This window comes from Rhopilema esculentum, chromosome 5, assembly GCF_057945365.1.
Source record: "Rhopilema esculentum isolate cy_ngs chromosome 5, ASM5794536v1, whole genome shotgun sequence".
In the NCBI taxonomy this organism is placed as follows: domain Eukaryota; kingdom Metazoa; phylum Cnidaria; class Scyphozoa; order Rhizostomeae; family Rhizostomatidae; genus Rhopilema; species Rhopilema esculentum.
In genome coordinates this window covers 7342920-7363521 of record NC_142819.1, presented here as the reverse complement: position 1 = coordinate 7363521, position 20602 = coordinate 7342920, and the positions used below count along the sequence as shown (strand labels likewise).

Genomic DNA, 20602 nt, shown 5'->3' with positions numbered 1-20602 from the left:
ATACGGGGCTTCATCAGCGAAAATGAACTGGCTTCTGGAATGTGAAAGTTGTTTAGATGCTTTGAGCAAATCATGATTAGAGAGCAAAATTTAGCAAAAAGGCACTGCATTCGGTATGTTACATTTAGTTTCAAATGTAACACAAAAGTTTCAAATGACACTTGTTCCAACCCGCGTGCAACTAACGCGCCAAGTAAGCGCGAGGGAAACGCGCATTGACACGCGATCCTACCCAGGGAGCCTTTCGATCCTTGATTTCGCACGCTGAAATATCAACATGGCGGTCGTCTGCGCACTGTGCTTGGAAATTATTAACTGAAATTTGAATTCTTTCAGTCGTTGGTCATTTTAAAGGATATTTTGAAACGAGGAAAGTATTTTGACGTTTGAAGCCTGCTTTTGAGAAATGCCTTTCGGTGGAAGTGGAGCAAACAAAGCCCCTCTTGGTCCGCTAAATCCTATCTTGTTAGGACAAAAGAAGGAAAGCGGAGGCCAGTCGCTTTTGGCTCAGCACCTGAAAAGACGAGATGATTCAGAAAAGCAGCGTCAATACCAAGGTGAGACAAAGATCCTTTTAATTTTTTTTTAATTCGGATAGTTTGTTTTGGCTCTTAACCTTTGCTAAAAAGAAGTCCTGAACAATAATACAATGAGTGACCCAATACTTTTTTCTATCGTCCTACCGCATCTTTAGCTGGATTTCATGATCTATTCTATTATATCATCTAACTACAGCTTATTGCTGGCCTGGAAAAGGAACATGCTTGCCAAGCCTCCCAGTTAGTTGCTTCATTTAAGCAAATATATATTTAAATGATCGCGTCTCTACAACAGCGCTGGGAAGAAGCTCGCACTGAGTGAATGCTCATGCGGTATCTGAAACAATACAATTTTAGGTCAAGACGAATGATTCTATTTGCTTCATGTATTATTAAAGATGACGTATGTGGAAAATGTTTTACAATTATGTACCAATTTGCATTTAGCGTATTTTGTCGCATTCATTACGTTTTTACCGGTAACCTTCCAAGGTTTTCATTTGTCATTCTTGTATCATGCTCTAAGTTTTCTGAGTTTCAGTTTCAGTTTGTATATGTTTAATATTTTACTTTGAGTATCATAGTTCATGATTTCTTACCTACCGATGGACGTTGGTAGATGGTAGTTTCAGGATAAAAATTTAATTGAATTTATTTTAAGCATAAAGGCCTCTACCTTTAAAACAAATGCAAATTAAAAATGACGTTTTTTCAACAGCAGAATTAGCTTTGTTTCCTATTAAGATGTATTTGTCTTTTTGTTCTAAACATTTTACTAGGTTATTACAGGAAGTTTTATATCAGTTGTGAGGTGTTGTTATAATTTTTGTTTACACTCTCTTTTTTATAAGAACCAGTAAATTGAAGTTCAGGCTGACTGTTCTTAATTTTTTCAAAAATCTGAGGCTGGATTGCTCTCAATTTGTTCTTTAATTAAGTGGGCGTAAGCAGTGCTATTGCTAGCTTTTTTTGCTCGAAGGAGGTGTTCAGGCCTCATTTGCCAACCAAGTGTGTGAGACAGCCTTAATTTGCTGACAAATTTTAATATTCACTGAGAAAGCACCCACACGTTGCTAAAACTCCTTGATTTTGAGAAAAAACATTGTTCAAAATTGCATTTTGCAGAAGCCCCACCTCAGCTTGTTCTTAATTTGTTCTTAACTTTTGACCAGTTTTGAGGCTCCTGTTCTAATTGAAAAATGAATCAAGTATTAAGTATGTGTTATACAGTATTTCATAATGTAATCATGCATGTTCATTTATTGAGTTTCCTTGTTTATGATGCATAATGCATCACCTATCTCAATTTTAAAGATGCTCTTTAAAATAATAGAATAAGCCTTTGGTACCACAAAATAGCACAGAAGAGCAGAAATGTATCATACCATACTAAAGAACATACATCAGAGTATAAACATCTATCCAGAAAATTTATATCCAGATCAGCGGCAGACACTTGCAAATACAATTTGTTCTTTTAGAACAAAAGACCTATGTCTTCCAAAATATTTGGGGGGGGGGGAGGCATAAGACCAGATGTGAATCAAAAGTAATGTGAGAGGGAAATTAGCCTATTTGATTGGTTATCAACATATAAGAATAATGCTAATATGTTTGTATGATGTTTTTCTGCTTTCCTTCAGATATTATTCAATGTTTATACTCTGGGGAGTGTCCAACTAGAAGTACTTTAGTATGATATAGTATGTTTCTGCCCTTCTATACTATTCCGGAACAAGAAAATGTAAAAAGAGTTTTCTAAAAGGACATACATGTAAAAAATCAGCCAGCCTCATTTAAATGTATTTCTTGCAGTTTGAGTTGTCTTGAGCATGGATATATTGTTGCTCTTTTCAGCCATTGTTTTTTAACTTTGTATGATAAATTTACCAGATAAAGACTATATTTCAGCTTCCTAATACCTTACCTTCACAGTTTTTAAAACATCACATTGTTTTTTAGCAAATAATGAACCATTGTGGATAAAACTCTCTCTCAGGCTCTATATTGATATGTTTTGGATTTCTACTTTTTCAGAATGTTGTATAAATATAATAATAATTTTTCAACAATCAGGAGACAACCAGCAATCAAACTACAAACAGTCAAACTATGGTCAGCAAGGGGGCTATAACCAAGGATTTGCTCAAACACAGGGTGGATATGGTAATCAACAAACTGGATATAGCCAACAGCAAACCCCATATAATCAACAACAAGGCTCCTATAGCCAACAACAAGATTCATATAGCCAACAACAAGCAGGTTACAACCAATCAAGAGATTTTAATGACCAGAGAAATTATAGTTCTCAGCCCCCAAGACCTGCCTTTGATGATCGGAATCAACAGCCAAAACCTTTAATGTCTCTACCTAGTCAGCCACCTTATAATCAATACTCAAACCCTCCTTCTTCCCAGAACCAACCACAAACCTATGTGCCAGCTGGATCTACTTACCCGATGCCTCCAGCCAGCTATAATCCACCTTCAGCAGGTAGCTCTAATACTGCTGGATATCCATCCCAAAGCTTTGGAGGTCCACCACCACCACCACCACCAGAACAGCAGCAGAATTCAATCTACCCACAGCCCCCTCTCCCATTTGGTGGTCCTCCTTTGCCCCCTAGTGGAAGTAGCCAAGTGCAGCAACCTCCACCTCCAACATATAGCCATGATTCTTATGGTAAAGATCCTCAACCCCCACCCCCTTTAGACATAAAAGATAATTTGAATAGGCCTTCCCCACCAAGAAAGAGAAAGCGGAGAAGTAGATGGGGAGATGAAGAAGAAAAAACACAAATTCCAGGAATGCCAGCAAGTTTACCTGTTGATGCAACAGAAGAACAAAGGGAAGAATATCTGTGTAAGTCTTCTTGCAATAAAATGTCAAAAGCCAAAGCTGAATTTTCACAAAACCATTATATATTGCTAATGCCATGTAAAAATTTGATGTTGGGTTAAGAATTAAGAGGCACTGTGGATTTAGGGTGAGGCAATTTCATGTTGATTGTCAAAACATTGACAAAGTCATTTATATTTTTATCATCTGTATTGTTGCTTGCTTTGCTTTAAAAAATGTGCACATTTGTAAAAGGAACTGAGTGAGAATCAACTAATCCTTTTAAAGTTTAAAAAAAATGATATTTGGTGCAAGATTGAAAAGTTTGAAAGTTATAATTATTTATCTGGTCAATTCCCTATAGAATACAATAAAAGGTGGTATTCCTTCCTTGAATAGTTTTACTCAAGCCCTGTTGCTGATGTTTCTTGCTTCTTATAGGCTTGTACACAAAAGAAATGTGCAGTTTGCCATAAAATGAATATTTTGATTGCTACTTTATTTGGTACATGTTATGTGCAGGTACAAAATACTACATGATTTTATAGGTTGTGTTATGACATTTAGGGAATCACTTATTTACTCTGTTTGCAAGAACATAATTTTGCTAAGAACCCAACAATATGGCTGAAATCAGTTTTGCTGTATAATTTTTGCTACTTTGATAAGTTCCTGCCTTATTCTAGACGCTTTTTTGTTACAGTGCATTTCAAAATTGAAGAAATAAGTATAAAATTGCGATCAGGAGACTTGGGAATCCCACCTAATCCAGAGGACAGGTAAAATGGCAGACAGCTTCTGCATTGCATGGTGCAAAGTTCTGCTGTAATTTCTACTCTGATTAAAAGATTCAATGTTTGGTTTTTTCTCATCTCTATATAATTTTGTCTTATAGAGATATCAAGGTTATTTTAGCGCCAGTTTTATCTGGTTGCATAGAAATCCAGTGTGTCTTAGTTAAAGTGGTCATTTTACTTACTTTTAACCTTAATTGTAACTGCATTGTTCAAAATTTGTAAAATTATTTTCTTATAGCTTTGATGATTTGTTTATCTTGAGATGTTTGTTTACAGCACCCTTAGTATTTGCCATTGAGTTTTATTTATGCCACTAGAGTAGCATCTATTTTTGGGATAACTTTATTATGATATATGTTATTTGTTTTGAATAAGGAAATTTTTTAGCAAAGAAAATGCTTTTTTGCCCAAAAATACAGCTCTTTTTTAACCTCTCTGATTTCTGTTATACATAGCTCATTAACAGAGTCTATTTTCAGCAAAGTAATCTTTTAGTTTGCCAGATATTTGCAGTTGTGTCAAAAATCTGGAAAATCTTTTGTAGAGTTGGATAAAGATGTTCAACTATTTCCCCTGCAATGGCAATCTATGGTTTTAGGTTGCTAATAATGCAAGCAAGATGAAATTAACATTTCTTATTTTAGAATCTTATATAGGTGAATGGGAGGCAGTTTCCTTCATAAGAACTGCAGTTTCTTGTGAAGGAAATTGTAAAATTTGACATCAGCCATCATTTAGTTTAAGTAAATGGTTTATCAACTAATGTTTATTTATAAAGGTGGGTGTCTTGAAGTGTCTCTTCAAACATTCATATCTTTTCAGGTTTAAGTCTCAAATCAAGGAAATATCTAATTGATGCTGCTTATTTAAACACTTCATAACTTTGTTGCTATTTGAAGGCTGCTTGTTTTAACTTAGGTCCCCTTCACCTGAGCCCATTTACAACACTGAAGGTAAACGACTCAATACCAGAGAATACAGAGTGAGGAAGAGGCTAGAGGAAGAGAGGCACAGCCTCATTCAGATTGCAACCTTGAGGAATAATGATTACAAGCCACCCATTGATTACCGGTATGCAAAAAAAATATGTTAAATAATGTGCTATGTTTTTGACAATGATGGTGAACCTGTATCACTGCTTTTGTTTTTTGCAAAAAAGCCTGAAGGCTGTTTTTGCATCAGATATAGTTGTTTACTTTGGCCAAATAAATTTGAAGCATGACTGAACCAGCTTTTGGTGTTTTTTAAAATGGCCAATGAATTGCTCAATATATCCCAAACAATGGGAAAGTTAGATGATATTTCAAAAATTTTTATCTCCATCAAGCCATTCAATAAGGAATGAGCGGCACTCAACATATTTGAGAATACTTTTTTTGCCAAACTAAACAACTCTGGACTTAGATAGCATATTGCCTGCTGCTCAATCGAATGCTCAATTTGTTTCACAAGAGTTTTTATTCATTTTGTGTAGTATTTATTGTCCAAAAAGGAACTACCGTATCTTGAAAATAAAGAAAAAGGAAAACTTACCTCTCGTCTGCTAAACTTCTCTCTTTATTAAAATCATGAGTGTTTGTTTTGTTATTAGACCACCATCAAACCGCATCCAAGAGAAAGTTATGATTCCACAAGATGCAAACCCAGCAATCAACTTCATTGGTTTACTTATTGGACCAAGGTATTGTTTTTTTAAATTTATGTTATTTAATGTTTCTAAATTTTGGTTTATATGTAAATATTCATTGCTCTAAATATTCTTTCCAATGAATTTTATTTTCAGAGCCCTGTCATCCTCAAAACATATCCTATTGTTGGTATAACATGACTCTATATATGCCTGTATTGACCTATGTTGCAGGGCTGAGCTAGTATTTGATTGTTAAGCCTGGTAGTCTCTTCACCTCTTCTCAAAGCATTGCTTGAATTTTGGTCATGGCTAAGAAATTTTCCCTGCAGAATGACAAAAAATTTTAAGATTTCTCAACTTGATAAGTTCAAGGCTTACAGGTTTGCAGAAAGCAGAATAAATTTCTTTAGGCATGACATATAAAATTTATGTTAAAGGTGTTAGGAAAATCAACCTGTGGAGATGCTAGAAAATTTAAACCCAAATCCTTGTCAACCAAGAGAGATTTTGTGTTCTGTAAATATCTTATATAAATAAAATTTTTTACATTTGTACATCTAAGCAATATTGAATTTTCTAGAGGCAATACATTGAAGAAGATGGAAAAAGATGTAAGTCAATATATGTTAAAGGACTAGTGACACACTTTTCAACCTATCTATTCTTTTCATTAACTTATAGATCATCATTTAGAAGTAAGTTTTTCCTGGTTTAGAACAAAAAATTCTTATCAGGGGGCTCAGGGGGCACGATTTTGCTTTTTATCACATGACCCTATGACATACATTGTGATAACTCGGAATTTTCCTGTCATTAATAGAGAGTTTACGAAACACGACGCGACAGGCCCAGGCGAACTGAATTCATTTAGAAGCGTGTTGTAAACGTTAATATTGCACTGTATACGAGTAGCAGCAATAACAAATTATCACAATCTACGTCACTTTGTCACGTGATTCATATCCCGCCATAATTTGAAAAGGGTTTTTAAGTAGGAAAATGAAATCAGAAAGGAAAAATACTTCAACAACACTCTCATACAGCATTTTACTTTAAGTTCAAAGGAAAAAAAAATTGTCACCAAAAGCGTGTCACTTGTCCTTTAAGTTTTAACTTTGTCATATTTGGTGTGTATTGCAGAATTTGATCAAACTATATAGGTGGTGAAGCTCTGATGTATGCTGGTGGGAAGAATTTATCCAACTTAATTTATTTTAAAATTATATTGTTAAGTTGATTAATTCTGTTTTCAGAGCCTTTCTTAAACTACATGGTTGTCTTATGTCCTGCCTTTTGTTTTAGAATACTGGTATTCATTTGCCACATACCTTGCTTCTGTTTTACGCATTTGTCCAGTGTGCTAAATCTTTGTCTTTTATTTTATGTAGACAAACTGCAAAATTATTATCAGAGGCAAAGGATCTGTGAAAGAGGGCAAGGTCAGTGTTGTTATCTCTCGTCAGCCTTGAAAATATACTCTTATTGAATTATCTCCATATATTTCTATTTATATATAGAGAGAGAAATTGTAAAGAGATATAGGGAAAGGTGGTTTGCCATTATTTGACATCGGAAGTTGGCACCAGACCTGAAACAGATTAAAACATTACAACTGTTTCAATGCAAGGGTCTATGTGAGATCACTAACGTCAATAGTTTATTTCATTTTGAACAGGCTGCATATGGGCAAACTGAGCAGCTGGTGCAAGTATTATCAGTTCTCAATAGATATCTTTTGTTGATGATTAGTTCATCTTGAATTTTGGATCAACATTATAATTTGAAGTTAATAAAATAAAAGTACTTGAGTAGCAGCTATATTTGAGTACCATACAAAGGGGGGTGGACTAAATATAGATTTTGTGAAGTTTTGAAAAGTGATAAGTTATGTTCCATTATGGTTAGCATCTATTGGTTGCCAGACAGCGATCGAGTTAACAGACAGGTGTTTTTATTATTTTTTATTAACCTGTTCTCCTGCCTTGTTTTTATAGATGTTTTTTGTCACTTGAATGCAAATTTTGTATTTAATTGAAAATCATTGTTTGGAATATGATAAGGATATTATTATAATGTGTTTGTAGTCTCGGTGGACAAATACTGAAGACAGCTATCAAGAAATTTGTTAGCCTGTGTATAGCTGCTGCACTCTAAGCCAGTACTTAAAAATTATCAATCAGTTGATGATAAAATCAAAGCAATTGCAGATATATTTTCCGCAAATTTATCTCTTGACTAGAACAAAAATACTCTGTTCAAACTTTGTGGTTGTCTGCAATCCTAAATTTACGAACAAACTTCAATAAAAGAAACTTAAGCCACTTTTTAGAGGCCAAAGGATAAACATTTTGCCTTTTATTTTAAAAAAGTTTACATTGATTCATTAGAATTGCAAATATTTTCCATTTAACATCAATTCTTCCATTCACAAATTGTTAATTTGTTTTTCTTTTCTTTTCAAATCTTTGTTTCCTTGATGGTGTCTCTTGGTGAAATTACATTTTTTGGACATACCCAGGTAGTTGTAAAATATCCATTAAACATTTGTTTTCTTTCAAGGTGATGCATCCAATAATAGTTTGCCTTATTTGCAGGGATTTCTTGATATGAGGAAACGAACAATTCAGCTATAAATATGTATATTTTTAATTATCTAGTTTTGGTTTTGATGAAATAGTTTTGGTATTATTTACTTTTTTTTTTACTGCCATAGAAGAGAAACTATTTAGCATTAAATCTGTCCTTTCTGATAAAAATCTTGCAATAATGAAAGCAAAGAATGTAAATTAAACCTTAATGGGATATTGGACATTTTTCTCTTGTTTAGAGACCACTTTCCTAATCTTAGGGTTAATGGTTTGTAATGACCATTTTAGGGACGCCCAGGTTTTCCTCTTCCTGGTGAAAACGAACCTCTACACGCACTTGTGACTGGCCCAACCACTGAAGATGTTAAGAATGCTGTCAAAGTTGTAAGATGATTTTTTATACCACTACCTAATTTAACACATTGAATATTTTTTGAAGATGTAACGCATTCAGTTTTTGTTGGTTTTTCATTTTTCCAGCAAATTTGAGAATTATGGTTTTTATTTTTTCAATGGTCAGAAGAAAATCTCAATAAGCCTCCTATATATGTGTGAATATACAAAATTCCCAAATTTCTTAATCTGCCATCGTTAACTGTTTGATGTTATGAATTAAACCTACCTTATTCCTTGATTAAGAGAGGGAGTTATAAACAAAGAGTCAGTTTCTCTGTGAAAAAAGGCTGAAGAGGATGAATGGTACATTGGATTGTTACAAATCAGCAGTTCCTGAATAAAGTCTTCTTACGTCATTTTTTGAGCATTCTATGTTTTTGGAGCAAATAAATTTTGTGATAATCTCAAGCAATCAGCTGAGATTTAATTTTACATTGGTAATAATCTGGTTGTTTAAAGACAATTCTCTTTCAACTTCCATTTTTATCGCTATATGAAACACAAAGCCCAACATTGCTACCCATATTATTCAACCTCATTCTTAAAAAAGCAACTTTCATACTTCTCTCTTTGTTCCATAAGATTGAAAAAATTATCAAAGAGGGGGTCGAGACCCCAGAAGGATCAAATGAGCTACGCAAGATGCAACTACGAGAACTGGCAGCCCTAAATGGAACACTAATTGAAGAAGATATCCAAAGGTTTGTTATCATTTCATTGTACAGTTTCGATAAAGAAATCATAATAATCAGGACTTAAATTGGCTGCAAATTGAAGCCTTTTCCGTAAGTATTCCTTTGTTTGTAGATGAAACATTGATGTTATTTGTAATCAGTCGTTGAGGCTTGTCCACACAAATCAAATCTAAAAATTCACTTCCGTGTATCTACTAAAGCTTACTTCTAAGAAAAATTTTGTTTCAACCTGGAAAGCTAGAAGCCTGGTTTGATTTTGTTTTGCGGTCTCTTTAAAGACTTCATATCATGATCCTTACTGTTGCTCAATGATTGAACGATGTCGATTTTGTTTGAAGAAGCCAGTAGGTGGGACCAAATCATTTTAAACTTAGAAGACGATTCATAGAATTTACCAGAGCGAAATTATGGAGGAATTTATTCAACAAAAGTCACAAAATAAAAAGCTGCCATTTTTCGATTTGTTGTGTCTGATTCCTATTTCGTTTTATCAATGGTTCCTTTCCTTATTGTGGGTGGGAAGCCGCCCAGTTATAGGCCTATCGTGCCTATATCCGGATGCAATCGCCTTTCCTTTTAATGGGCTGCATATGCGCATATGCCTCGAACGTTGAAAGCCTCTCGTTAAATGGTTAGCTCAGTCAATAGGTTTATTTTGATATAAATTAGCAGGATAACAAGCAAACATTCCAAAGCCATTTTCAAATTCTGTACCGCCAAAAAAATTTTTAAAATGAATGAATGGAAACGTAACTGTTTACAGCCAGGCCAGTTTACATAAAATCCAATTCAAAGTTTGTAAGTATTTCAACTCAAAAAGTTTTTATTTTGAAAGGATACCCAGATAGATCTTTCAGTGAGGTTTATTATCCAGACTCCAGAATCAGAGTGCGTTCAAATATTAGGTGATTTGTGAACGTGCTACCAATCGCTACAAGTAAAGATGGCCTCCTTGCGAACCTAGGATACGATCTAAAGCAATGTATTATTTAATAATCTTGGTAAAAAGAAAAGGTTCTACAGAAAGCAGTGAGTGTAAACGTGGTCTTTGTTTTTATTTTGCAAGAGATATCCAATAGTAGAAGGACTATCATACATATAACATATTGACTCGCTTTTTTATTAGGTGCCGAAATTGCGGAGCTACGGATCATCGGCACTGGGAGTGCACTGAGGTGAAGAACGTCACTAGCCAAATCGTGTGTACAAAGTGCGGAGGAATGGGTCATGTTGCTAAAGATTGTACATTCGCCACGTATGTTTGGTTGCTGTTTTAATTTTGTCCTGCTTTTTGTAACTGCTTTGGCAAATTTGAATAAGCGGAAAGACAACAAAGTATTGCAGCGAAGCCAGCATACAGTATTTAGTTGAATAGGCCTTTTCTCTACAAAATCTAAAAATTGCGCAAAAACCAAATCATAACCATTATTTATAACCAGAATTTAAAACGTTTGATACTGAGCAATAGGTGGAAGGTTTATGTAGATTAAATCGTCGAAAATAGAAAGAGTGGAAAAATGCCGCGTTTTTTCGTTCCGTTGGCTTTGGCCAATCAACCACAATTAACCTCACATTTAGAGCAACCGCCAATACTTAGCCCTTCAAAAAAGCGTCTCTTTTAAACGAACAAGTTGAAAACGCATTTACACCATGTGAGGATTTCTCTATACACATTAATGGGGTTTTTATAATGTTTTTTTCAAAGTGATTTTTTGCGATTGTTACATGGTAAAAAAGTTCAAACCTTCTTTCGAAATCGCAATTTTTTAAAGATTTTTCTTCCGAAAATGAAGTAATCAAGGATTTACGGTAACAGATCAAAAACACCATGGGTAAAAAATCTTGGCTGAGTATATCTATTCACCAAATCGTACGTTTTATAAATAGTTGGAATATTTAAATTTGTTTATGAGTAGAGAAAGTTGCTACCTGGGAATCACTGAATGGTTTTATTGTTTTGAAGGGATGGAGAAGCACCTCCACAACCAAGTATAGTCGAGAAGGCCAAAATGGACGATGAGGTATGCAAACATTTAGATAGATTTTGATTTATTCTACAAGTTTTAGCTCGTCTTAGCCTTCAGGATATTTTGGTACTTTTTGTCCTAATATTTACAGTCCTGGAACATACACTTTTGCTGTATCTTTTTGCCTGGGGCATCGGCTGTATCTATACATTCATAGAAATTTCAAGTGTACCTATACACGGCTGTCACAGAACAACGGTAATCCATTTTCATGCAGATTCAGTATATGAAATTGATCACTGACCAATCTAGGATTTCTTTAAATCAAAGTCTTCAAATCGCTGACATTTTATCTCCGATGTTTTAGGCTAAAATGAACTCTTACTTTGCTACCATTTTCACTTGATTTGCTTTCTTTCAGATTTGTCAGTAGAACAAATATAGCTGCTCTATCCCTGTTGCCTGTGTTATTTCATAATAATGTTGAGAAATATTTCGTTTTAGTATATGTCCCTGATGGCAGAGCTTGGGGTTGACGCGCCTCCTCCTGCGAAGCCGACCCCTACCCAGAGTGTAAAGCAAGATGTTAGCGTGCCAGCTGCTCCCGTTGAGCAAACAGTTGTAAGTTACACGGCTTGAACCTTTAACTGTTTATGATTTTATAGATTTGTTGAAAAGCATTTCCTTGGCAGTGACAGCCTTGAAATCAGTTTCTCCAGCTGTCAGTCTGACAATGAATTAACGATGCTTAAAGCCTTCTTTCAAGACTACTCAGTTAAGGCAACTTATTTTCAAATTGTTCCAAATGTGTGACCCTCTCAAATTCTATGCTTCGAAGCAAGGGAATCTATTTCCTCTACAAGGGCTATTTTTTACCTTGGAAATACTCTTGCCTTGTAGGTGCTATGCAAATTAATTTGTAAATACGTATCTGAGTTCTCATTTTTCTTATACAGTTTTCGTATACCAGCGATTTAGCAAAATCGGAGTAAAGTTTGAGTAATAGCTTTAGGATTTTTTATGATGTGATCCACTGATTTGTTATTTTTCTTTCTTTCTGTTTTTGTTTAGAGAAGACATGCAGAAGCATTATATCTCTCTTTTCACAAATGAGTTAAACTGTTGGTTTATATGCTAGTTTAATTCTTCAATTTATGGTTTATTACAGACCACAACGCCTGCAAGAACCCAGACTTCCCCAGCTCCTTGGTCTGCCGAACCAAAGCCCCTTATGTCTACAAACACGCCATTTAACCAACGATCTCCGGCTCCGCGGCCTTTAATGCAATCAGGAGGCTCGCCTGTGCCAGCATCGGGTTGGAACACTCCTCGCGGAGCACTGCCATTCGACCAAACACCGCCTTCAGCTGGAAGAATGGGCAGGGCTGCACCATGGGCACAAGGTACAGCTGCTTAAAATTTTACCATTGACTTGTAAAATGCAGGGCCTCTCTCGAAACAACCTTCATTTGTCATTTTCGCCTTTGCAATTGCTACCTGTTAGGTTTATGATAGTGCCTGATGTAAAACGTCTTTTTGAGACATTCAGAGTTGAAAGAAGTGGCTCAATGAATTAGTGTTAAAGCTATAACTTTGTAGAAGAGGGTTTAATAGATCATTTATTTATACTATATATTTGAACTGTGTTCGTATTTCTTTTTGAGGTCATATTACCGGTAGAGTTTAGAAAATACTATTTGAACATAACCTTAGCGTATACTTGGCAAAAAGTCTGAGATTATCAAAGATTATATGTTGTTACAACGTTACCAATAATCGAGTATTGTTGCCTGGTTTTTCTTACAGGACCCCCAATGCCGCCTTCAAGCATGCGGGGGCCTCCTCCGCCGACATCAAATGCAGTCCTCCCTGGACCGCCACCAGCCGGGGCTCCTCCTCCATGGCAAGCAGGTAAGATGATAGGCTTAATCTGATGCAAATTTCACATAGATTTTGATCATTTACATGTTGATCTCAGGATTATCATATCGTTTTGGTTTTAATAAATTACTGAGATTTTCTAAAGTCTAATCATATGATTTGAAAAATATTTAAACGTATCCAACATTCAACCTTGGATGAAGTCAAGTAAAACAAACCAACATTCAGTTATTGGGGCATGAGTGGTGATTTTTGAGGATGATGATTTTTAAATTTCCTAATCTATTCCACAATCATTTTTTGAACCTGTTATCTTTTTTTTGTTCAAGGACCCCTTCCTCCTTGGCAGCAGTCACCCCAAGGAGCAGCACCCTTCCCTCCTGCAGCCGGCTACGGTATGCCGCCACCTGGCACCATATACCCGCATTTGGGCCAAACCCCTCCTATTCCTCCTTGGGTGAGTCAAGTCTTGTTATTTGCTACAACTATATGTTTAAAGTACATTTTGTGGTCAATTTGGCAAAATACATGAAGGCTTGGAAAATGGTTGATTTTCCAGCTAAAAACCTGTCACCAAAACTGTATGCAATTAACTTAACGATATTCGATTACCTTTCATGATAGGCATTGTTCAGTTGGCAATTTAAGATTTCAAAATTAACTTCCGAACCCCTTTTTGGATAAATGTTTTCAGAAAATAAAACTGTTTGCTTTTTTGTATCAAGAACTTCAATGGTATATTTGGATTTTGCTGCCGAATTACTTAAGAATTTATTTTTGTTTCTTTTCTCTTGTTTATTAGCGTGTATTGTGTTTTGTTATTTACAGCGACAATAATAAAAGGAAACCCAAATATTTAAAGCCGGAAAGTTTTATACAATTCATGCTCTGTGTTTTACTTTTTAACTAGTTTTTGAAGATATCAGAATGACGAAAACTAAATTACATCGCATTTTTCCAAATGAATAACTGCTTTTAAAAACATTATTTAGTTAATCAGTAAAGAAATCCCGTCAAATCGTGAAACCCAACCTTTAATTACCTCAATCTCTTTTCAGCAGAGTGCTCCTCCGCCGCCGCCGCCTCCGCCGTCCAAATAACAGATAAAAACCCGATGACCTAACAAATGAGATGCAAATTGATGAGCCAAAATGTGCATACAGAAACTTGAACCTGCTTTGAATTCTCACCCGTTTCAATCGACATTTATACGACAGCTGGAGGACCCCTGTGATAAACTGTTTTGTTGATGTATGGGTCCCGTTGACCTGTGGCAATTATTTTTAGCTAATGGAGTATCTTTAAAAAGATTCAAAGAAATCAAGCACAGCAATTGACAGGTACTAGGGCCTTTGTCAATCGGCTTCTGACGTAGCCCCCCTGTCAATCAATTACTGGCCAATCACCAAGCTTGTGATGAGTGCTGTCATGTGAGCAGCGCTACCTACCTCCAAAAGTAATTATACCGCCCAACCCAAGTTTCATGTGATCAATTTTCTAAATTCTCTTGCCTGCATATGCTTAAAAAAACTGCGAAGCCGCATGCTCTTGTGTCTGTCGATTGCCTTTAAGGATACATTAATTGGTCGTGCTTTTAGTTTTATGTGGATTAATAGAGCCTGTTCAACCGGGCATGAAAGGTATAAGAGCAGTTAAACGTTTACACCAGTAGTTTCAAGGCAGCAGGAATTTTGAAAGAATTTTGGAGTTAAGATTTCAAAAACTAGTTTAAATGGAGTTTACTTTGCAATTTCTTTATCGGGTTGAAATCTGCTTCGTGCAAATTTTCGAACCGATGATAAAAACCATTTTTCTACGAGATTGCGTGCGCTAGCGAACAAAACTTTATAGTCAATGGCAGTGATGCTTTAAAGTAAAAAATGGAAAAGTTGTTAAAGCTAATGTAGAAAAACTTATATTTGCTATTAGGGAATCGATGAATTGTAAACAAACTACTTTAAACATGGAATGCGGATAGAAACGAAAGGATTATGAACGGAGTCCTACCTAAGCTAATTTCCTTTGATTTCCTGTTGTACACATTATACTGTGATGGATAATATCTCGAATACCTTATTTTTGCTTTTGAGCTCTTTTAAGAAACTGTATGATTAAAGAAGAATTTTCTGTTTTATTTTAATATCTGCTAATAACAGTGCCCTCTAGATGGATGATTAGTTTTACTGCTAAAAAACCTCACAGTGTATCTAACTTAAAGTTGTTACGTCATTTCAGAAAGACATTTTATGATTTCATGATGCCTTCAGATGGAACATTTTCTCTTCTTTACCATTTCCACCATAAATACTTCCGAAATGATTCTCCTTTACCTTTTTTCCAAAAGGTTTTGTAGTCTTGAAAGCATTTGCTACTATACTCTATCTTATCTACTTAAATTTACATTCGATATTCATATTTCAGATGTAGAGAAATTCGTTTTTATCTGATAAAGTTACCAAAGCCTGACATACAAATATTTCTTGCACTATTTATTGCCATTCTGCCTAAAGTGAGATACTTCCAAAAGTAGACCATTTTGAAATGGATGCCTAAAAAAATCAGTTTCTCAAATAACGAATGCGAAATAATTGCTATTAATATTAAATTATTCTTAGTAGATTTCTGCAGTTTTAATGAAAATTTTCAGTAAAAAGCCTTTTGCAGAATGTTTGTGCCAAATGGATTTCAAGATATGTTTATAAATAAAAAAGATTCTATCATAGCAAAAACATTTATATTTGTTTAAAATATTTTCTAATAAAATAATTCATCATAAGCCTGTTGCCTTGGGATAGTTTTGCCTAACCTGCCTTTGAACACAGACTTCCTACTTACAAAACAATTATATTTGTGCTGAATACCTTTATGTAACTAGCATGAAATTTTTCGGACACATTTCAGTAAGGATCGACCATTTTACAAGCTCAACTTTGGCAAAATCAGCCTCAAAATGAGAACGTATTTTCCTTTACCACAGAATATTTATGAATGCAAGAACCTATATATTTGATTTGAATATCCTAAAGGAAAGTTTCAGTAAAAAATGACCATTTCATGGCCCCTTGCCTTAGTATGTTTAAGTTAAATGAACCTGAAAACGTATTTTTCACGACAAGAGCAATTTTTATGGATTTATACATGTTTCAAATGTCTTTAAGTAATTTCAATGTAATTATGGTGGCAAGTCCTAAGAAAAATGCCTTGGTATATTTTTGCCAGATTAACCTATTTGAACGTATTTTCTCAGGAAAAGCGGATTCTATAATTGCAAATTTTGTTTTAGTTACTACAGATATTGGTAAGGTGATTAAATACAGTTTGGTGACAAGTTCTTAGCCAAAAATGAGTTATTTCCAAGCCTATTGCCTTGGTATTTTTTGCCAAATTGACCTCAAATTTGAAGGTATTTTCTTAGCAAAAGCAGATTCTATGATTGCAGAATCGTTTATATTTGATTGGAATAATCTTAAGTAAATTCTTTGCAGTTTACTTGGCAATTTTTTGTAAAAAAATGAAAACTGCCAAGCCTACCCTCTTAGGACATTTGTGCCGAATCGACTGCAAAATAAGAATGTATTTTTTCAACAAAAGCAAGCTCTATCTTTGACAAAATGTTTTTATTCATTTGAATATTCTTCAGTGAACTCTTTTTTTTTACAAATTGTATTAAAAATTGATCTCTTTTTATGACAATTGCCTTGGGATTTTCGAGCTTTAAGTAATTTCCATTTAACTTTAGTGGTCTTAACCAAAAAATCAGCTATTTTCCAAGTCTATTGCTTTAGGATATTTGTGCCAAAGTTTCCTCAAAATGGGAAGATGGTTTTCTTAACACAAGCAGCAGCTATGATTGCAAAAATGATGATTTTTGACCTGTACCTTGGGTAACAGAGCCACAAAATTTCGCGCGCGTAAACAGAATGCCAAGCAAAGAGGCGGAGGAGCGTAGTCTTATCTTCTATTTCCGCTCTTGAATTTATGTGACTTTGGTACCCAGGGTATCTAACCTGTAACTGATAAAAATTGCTTATTAAAAACATCCATTTTCTATTTAAGAATTGATATAAGTTACATTTTTAATCAAAATTATTATAATATGAAACAGCAAACATCAGAGAAAGTGCTGTGGGAATGAAATTGATATTGGGAGGGGGGTCTGGTGGTGGCTGCCCGTTGTATTTATTCCCACTTAGTACACTGTTATACAGGAAATAAAGCTTAGGTTGCAATTATTGGGGGGGGGGGGGGCTCCAATACGTGAAAATAATGAAAATTCAAAACAGAAAATAAGAAAAAGAGAAGATCGTCGATACCATCTGGTTTCATCCTCAAACTCAGATGGAGGAGATTGACAGAAGGTTTTCGAAGACTAGAGACCTGTATCAGGATATAGCAATGCTAAAGCCAAGAAGATTTGTTGAACCGAAGATGAAGCAGGAGAGCAATAAAAGCCTTCTTTCGTTAAGCGAATGTCAGCTTGGAAATGCTCAGGGAAGATCTGCTAGCATTTGCAAATTGCTACCAGCAGCATATCGTTCAAATAAAAACAGCAATTTGTGCAAATGGAGATCCAGAAAAAAGAAGATGATGTCAAGGAACAAGAACTTAGAGAAGAAACAGATGCAGAAGAAAACTGTGACTTTTATAGTGGGGATTCGCAAAGAGAGAAAGACCCCGAAGTTGACATCGACACCCTGTATAAAAAGGGTAGAAGCTTGCCAACTGTCCATACCCTGCACAATCAAAACTTTATTCTTACGCTCTTTTTAAATAATAAAAAAATAAGAACACGAGCATCGAAATTGGTCAAAAGTTGAGAACAAATAAAGAACAAGCTAAGGCTGAGCTAATGTAAAATGCGATTTTGAACAACATTTTATCCCAAAACGAGAAATTTTAGCCATGTGTGGGTGCTTTTAGGTGAATATTCAATCTTGTCGTCAAATGAAGGTTGTATCACTCACTTTGTTAGCAAATGATGCCTGAAAACACCCCTAGAACGAAAAAGCTGGCAATCGTAGTGCTTACACCTTAATAATTTAAGAACAAATTAAGAACAATCGAGCCGCAGATTTTTCCAAAAATTGAGAACTGTCAGCCTGAACCTAAATTTACCGGTTCTAATAAAAAAGTGAAAACAACACGCACATAGCGGCATACCCTTCCTTCTACAAAGCGTATAAATGTATGATGACACTAGCTGCATAATGTTAAGAAAAGGCTGCGATCCACTATCAGTCAACCAATTGCTATTGCTATTGATAATTTCAAGCGAAAAGAAAGCTTGCCACTTGATTACGAGGAAGTCATTGACCAATTTGCTGATTCATCTGCACTTCTTCGAAAAAAGTTGAAACTCTGAGAGCTTAAATAAATTTTTATCTTGATTCTTAACTCTACATGAGATTCTTAAACCCTGTTTACATGAGAGGAAATGTATGAATTCAATTGGGTCCGAATTTACGAATTAAAATCGATATACTGTTCCTGTTTAGCACACTGTTTCATTATCAATTTTTATTTAATTAAACGCATTTTAAGGTTATATTTATAAGTGGGTATGGTTAGATTTTTTCCGCCAGCCCTAAACCGGGCCCTTTGAGTTTGCTAGACCCCCTGCGGTTCTGTCGTCAGACCGCCCCTGTTTTCGATCATTGTTTCGAATTTGCAACAAACGATAATGTTCTCAACCATTTGTTCAGGGTTCTTACGATTTGAATTACTAAATGACTGTATAAGATATAGCCATATAAGTTTAACGCCAGCAACACAGAGCCCTCATAACCTAAAATCGAAGGGGCAGCTAGCAGTCGCAGATTTAAGTGAGGTAACTGGAGGCAGCCTCGCCGAGAAGAATCACGTCTGGCACCCTTTTGGTGGAAATTGCGCACCCCTTTCAAAGAATGATAACAGGCTTAAAAACTTTCTCAGAGCCTTAGGTTTATTTACTTTCTAAGGATTACTTCAAAGTTTTGCCGGACGACAACAGAGGCTATCTATAAAGTTATGTTCTTTAATTTTTGCCTTCTTTCAAACCGTGTTCAAATTCTTACCCTTAAGAGAATTTCTTTCTTCATGTCAAAATCAAACAAACTAGAACTATGGAGCATAATTATGGCAAAATGTTTGTCCGTTGTGCTTAGGATCGTTGGTTTCTCAATCGATGTTGAAAGTATTCCAGACGTAGAATGTCATAGTTGCAAATCCGTTTGTGCCCCTTTACCAAACCACTGAGCAATAAATCTTACCTTTTGCAATAATGATTTTCTACTGAATCTTATGTGTATACCTTCAACTAATGTCTAACTCTACAGCCATACCCAAAAGCGCAAAAGGCAAAGTTTCGAAGCCCTCAAAGTTTGATTTCCCGGTAAAGAAGGGGCATTCCAGTCTGCCCCTCTTACACAGTACTCTAAGAGCAGTTGGAGCCACTTTGGCAGAACATTGAATGCTCAGCAGGAGGGTTTTTCTATCAAGAGAGAACTTTGATAAGAGACCTTAATACATACTTAGACTATGTATCGTTGCTTCGACACAGTTATAGTGAAAATTTTCTTAGAACGTAAATAGAAAGCCTTCTGTCAGTAGCAAGGGTCAGATATTGTCGATAGTTAATCTAGTCATAAATTTATGAAACTTTTGTCTGAGCCACTACTATTATCTGCTTCCCCCTTCAAATTTGCTTGGGATTCGCCCCTTGGGATTCGAGAAAGTGAGGGTCAAGCAAACGAGAGGGCAACATGAATACTTTGACTGGAATTCGCCTGTAAAAGAATCAAACTTTTCAGCGCCTTTATGAGATATTGCGTTAACAGAAAGTCCAAAGCCGAATAACGTGGCCCCACAACAGGCCTTTTTGGAGAGTCTATTGAACATAGAACGATAAGTTTAATGAGTCACGTGATAAAAATTCTACTTGACGTTCTGATGAAAAGAGCAATGAACAAGATGAGACAAGAGATAGGAAAAGGGCAATTTAGTTTCGTTCAACACGCTGGCACAAGAAATGCCATCTTTGTACTGAGAATGCTATTGGAGAGAGCGATTGATATGCAGAAGGATTTATATGTCTGTTTCATTGACTAAACAAAAGCTTTCAATAAAGTGCAACATGAAGAGCTGTTCCACCTGCTACAAGCAGTAGATTTAAACGGAAAAGACTTGAGAGTCCTGCAAAACCTATACAGGGAACAAATGGCATGTATGCGAGTAGGCGAAGACAAAAGCGTATACGTTAGCATCAAAAGAGCAGTTCGGCAGGGATGTGT

At 35.4% G+C, this 20602-nt stretch overlaps 1 protein-coding gene across 2 annotated transcripts; it reads left to right on the top strand.

Moving 5' to 3' along the window:
- Positions 1-246: 246 nt before the first annotated feature.
- Positions 247-15493, top strand: LOC135689560 (uncharacterized). Of its 2 annotated transcripts, none has more exons than XM_065206813.2 (16): positions 247-557; positions 2616-3404; positions 4084-4159; positions 5096-5248; positions 5769-5858; positions 6388-6418; positions 7196-7246; positions 8684-8779; positions 9374-9492; positions 10613-10741; positions 11450-11507; positions 11958-12074; positions 12622-12856; positions 13260-13364; positions 13664-13791; positions 14396-15493. In XM_065206813.2, the coding sequence occupies exons 1-16, from the start codon at positions 407-409 to the stop codon at positions 14432-14434; spliced, it is 2367 nt and encodes a 788-aa protein (XP_065062885.2). In that variant the 5' UTR covers positions 247-406; the 3' UTR covers positions 14435-15493. The 2 variants fall into 2 exon arrangements, with proteins under 2 accessions (XP_065062885.2, XP_065062884.2); XM_065206812.2 differs by having other exon boundaries at positions 14393-15493.
- The last annotated feature ends 5109 nt before the right edge of the window (positions 15494-20602 follow it).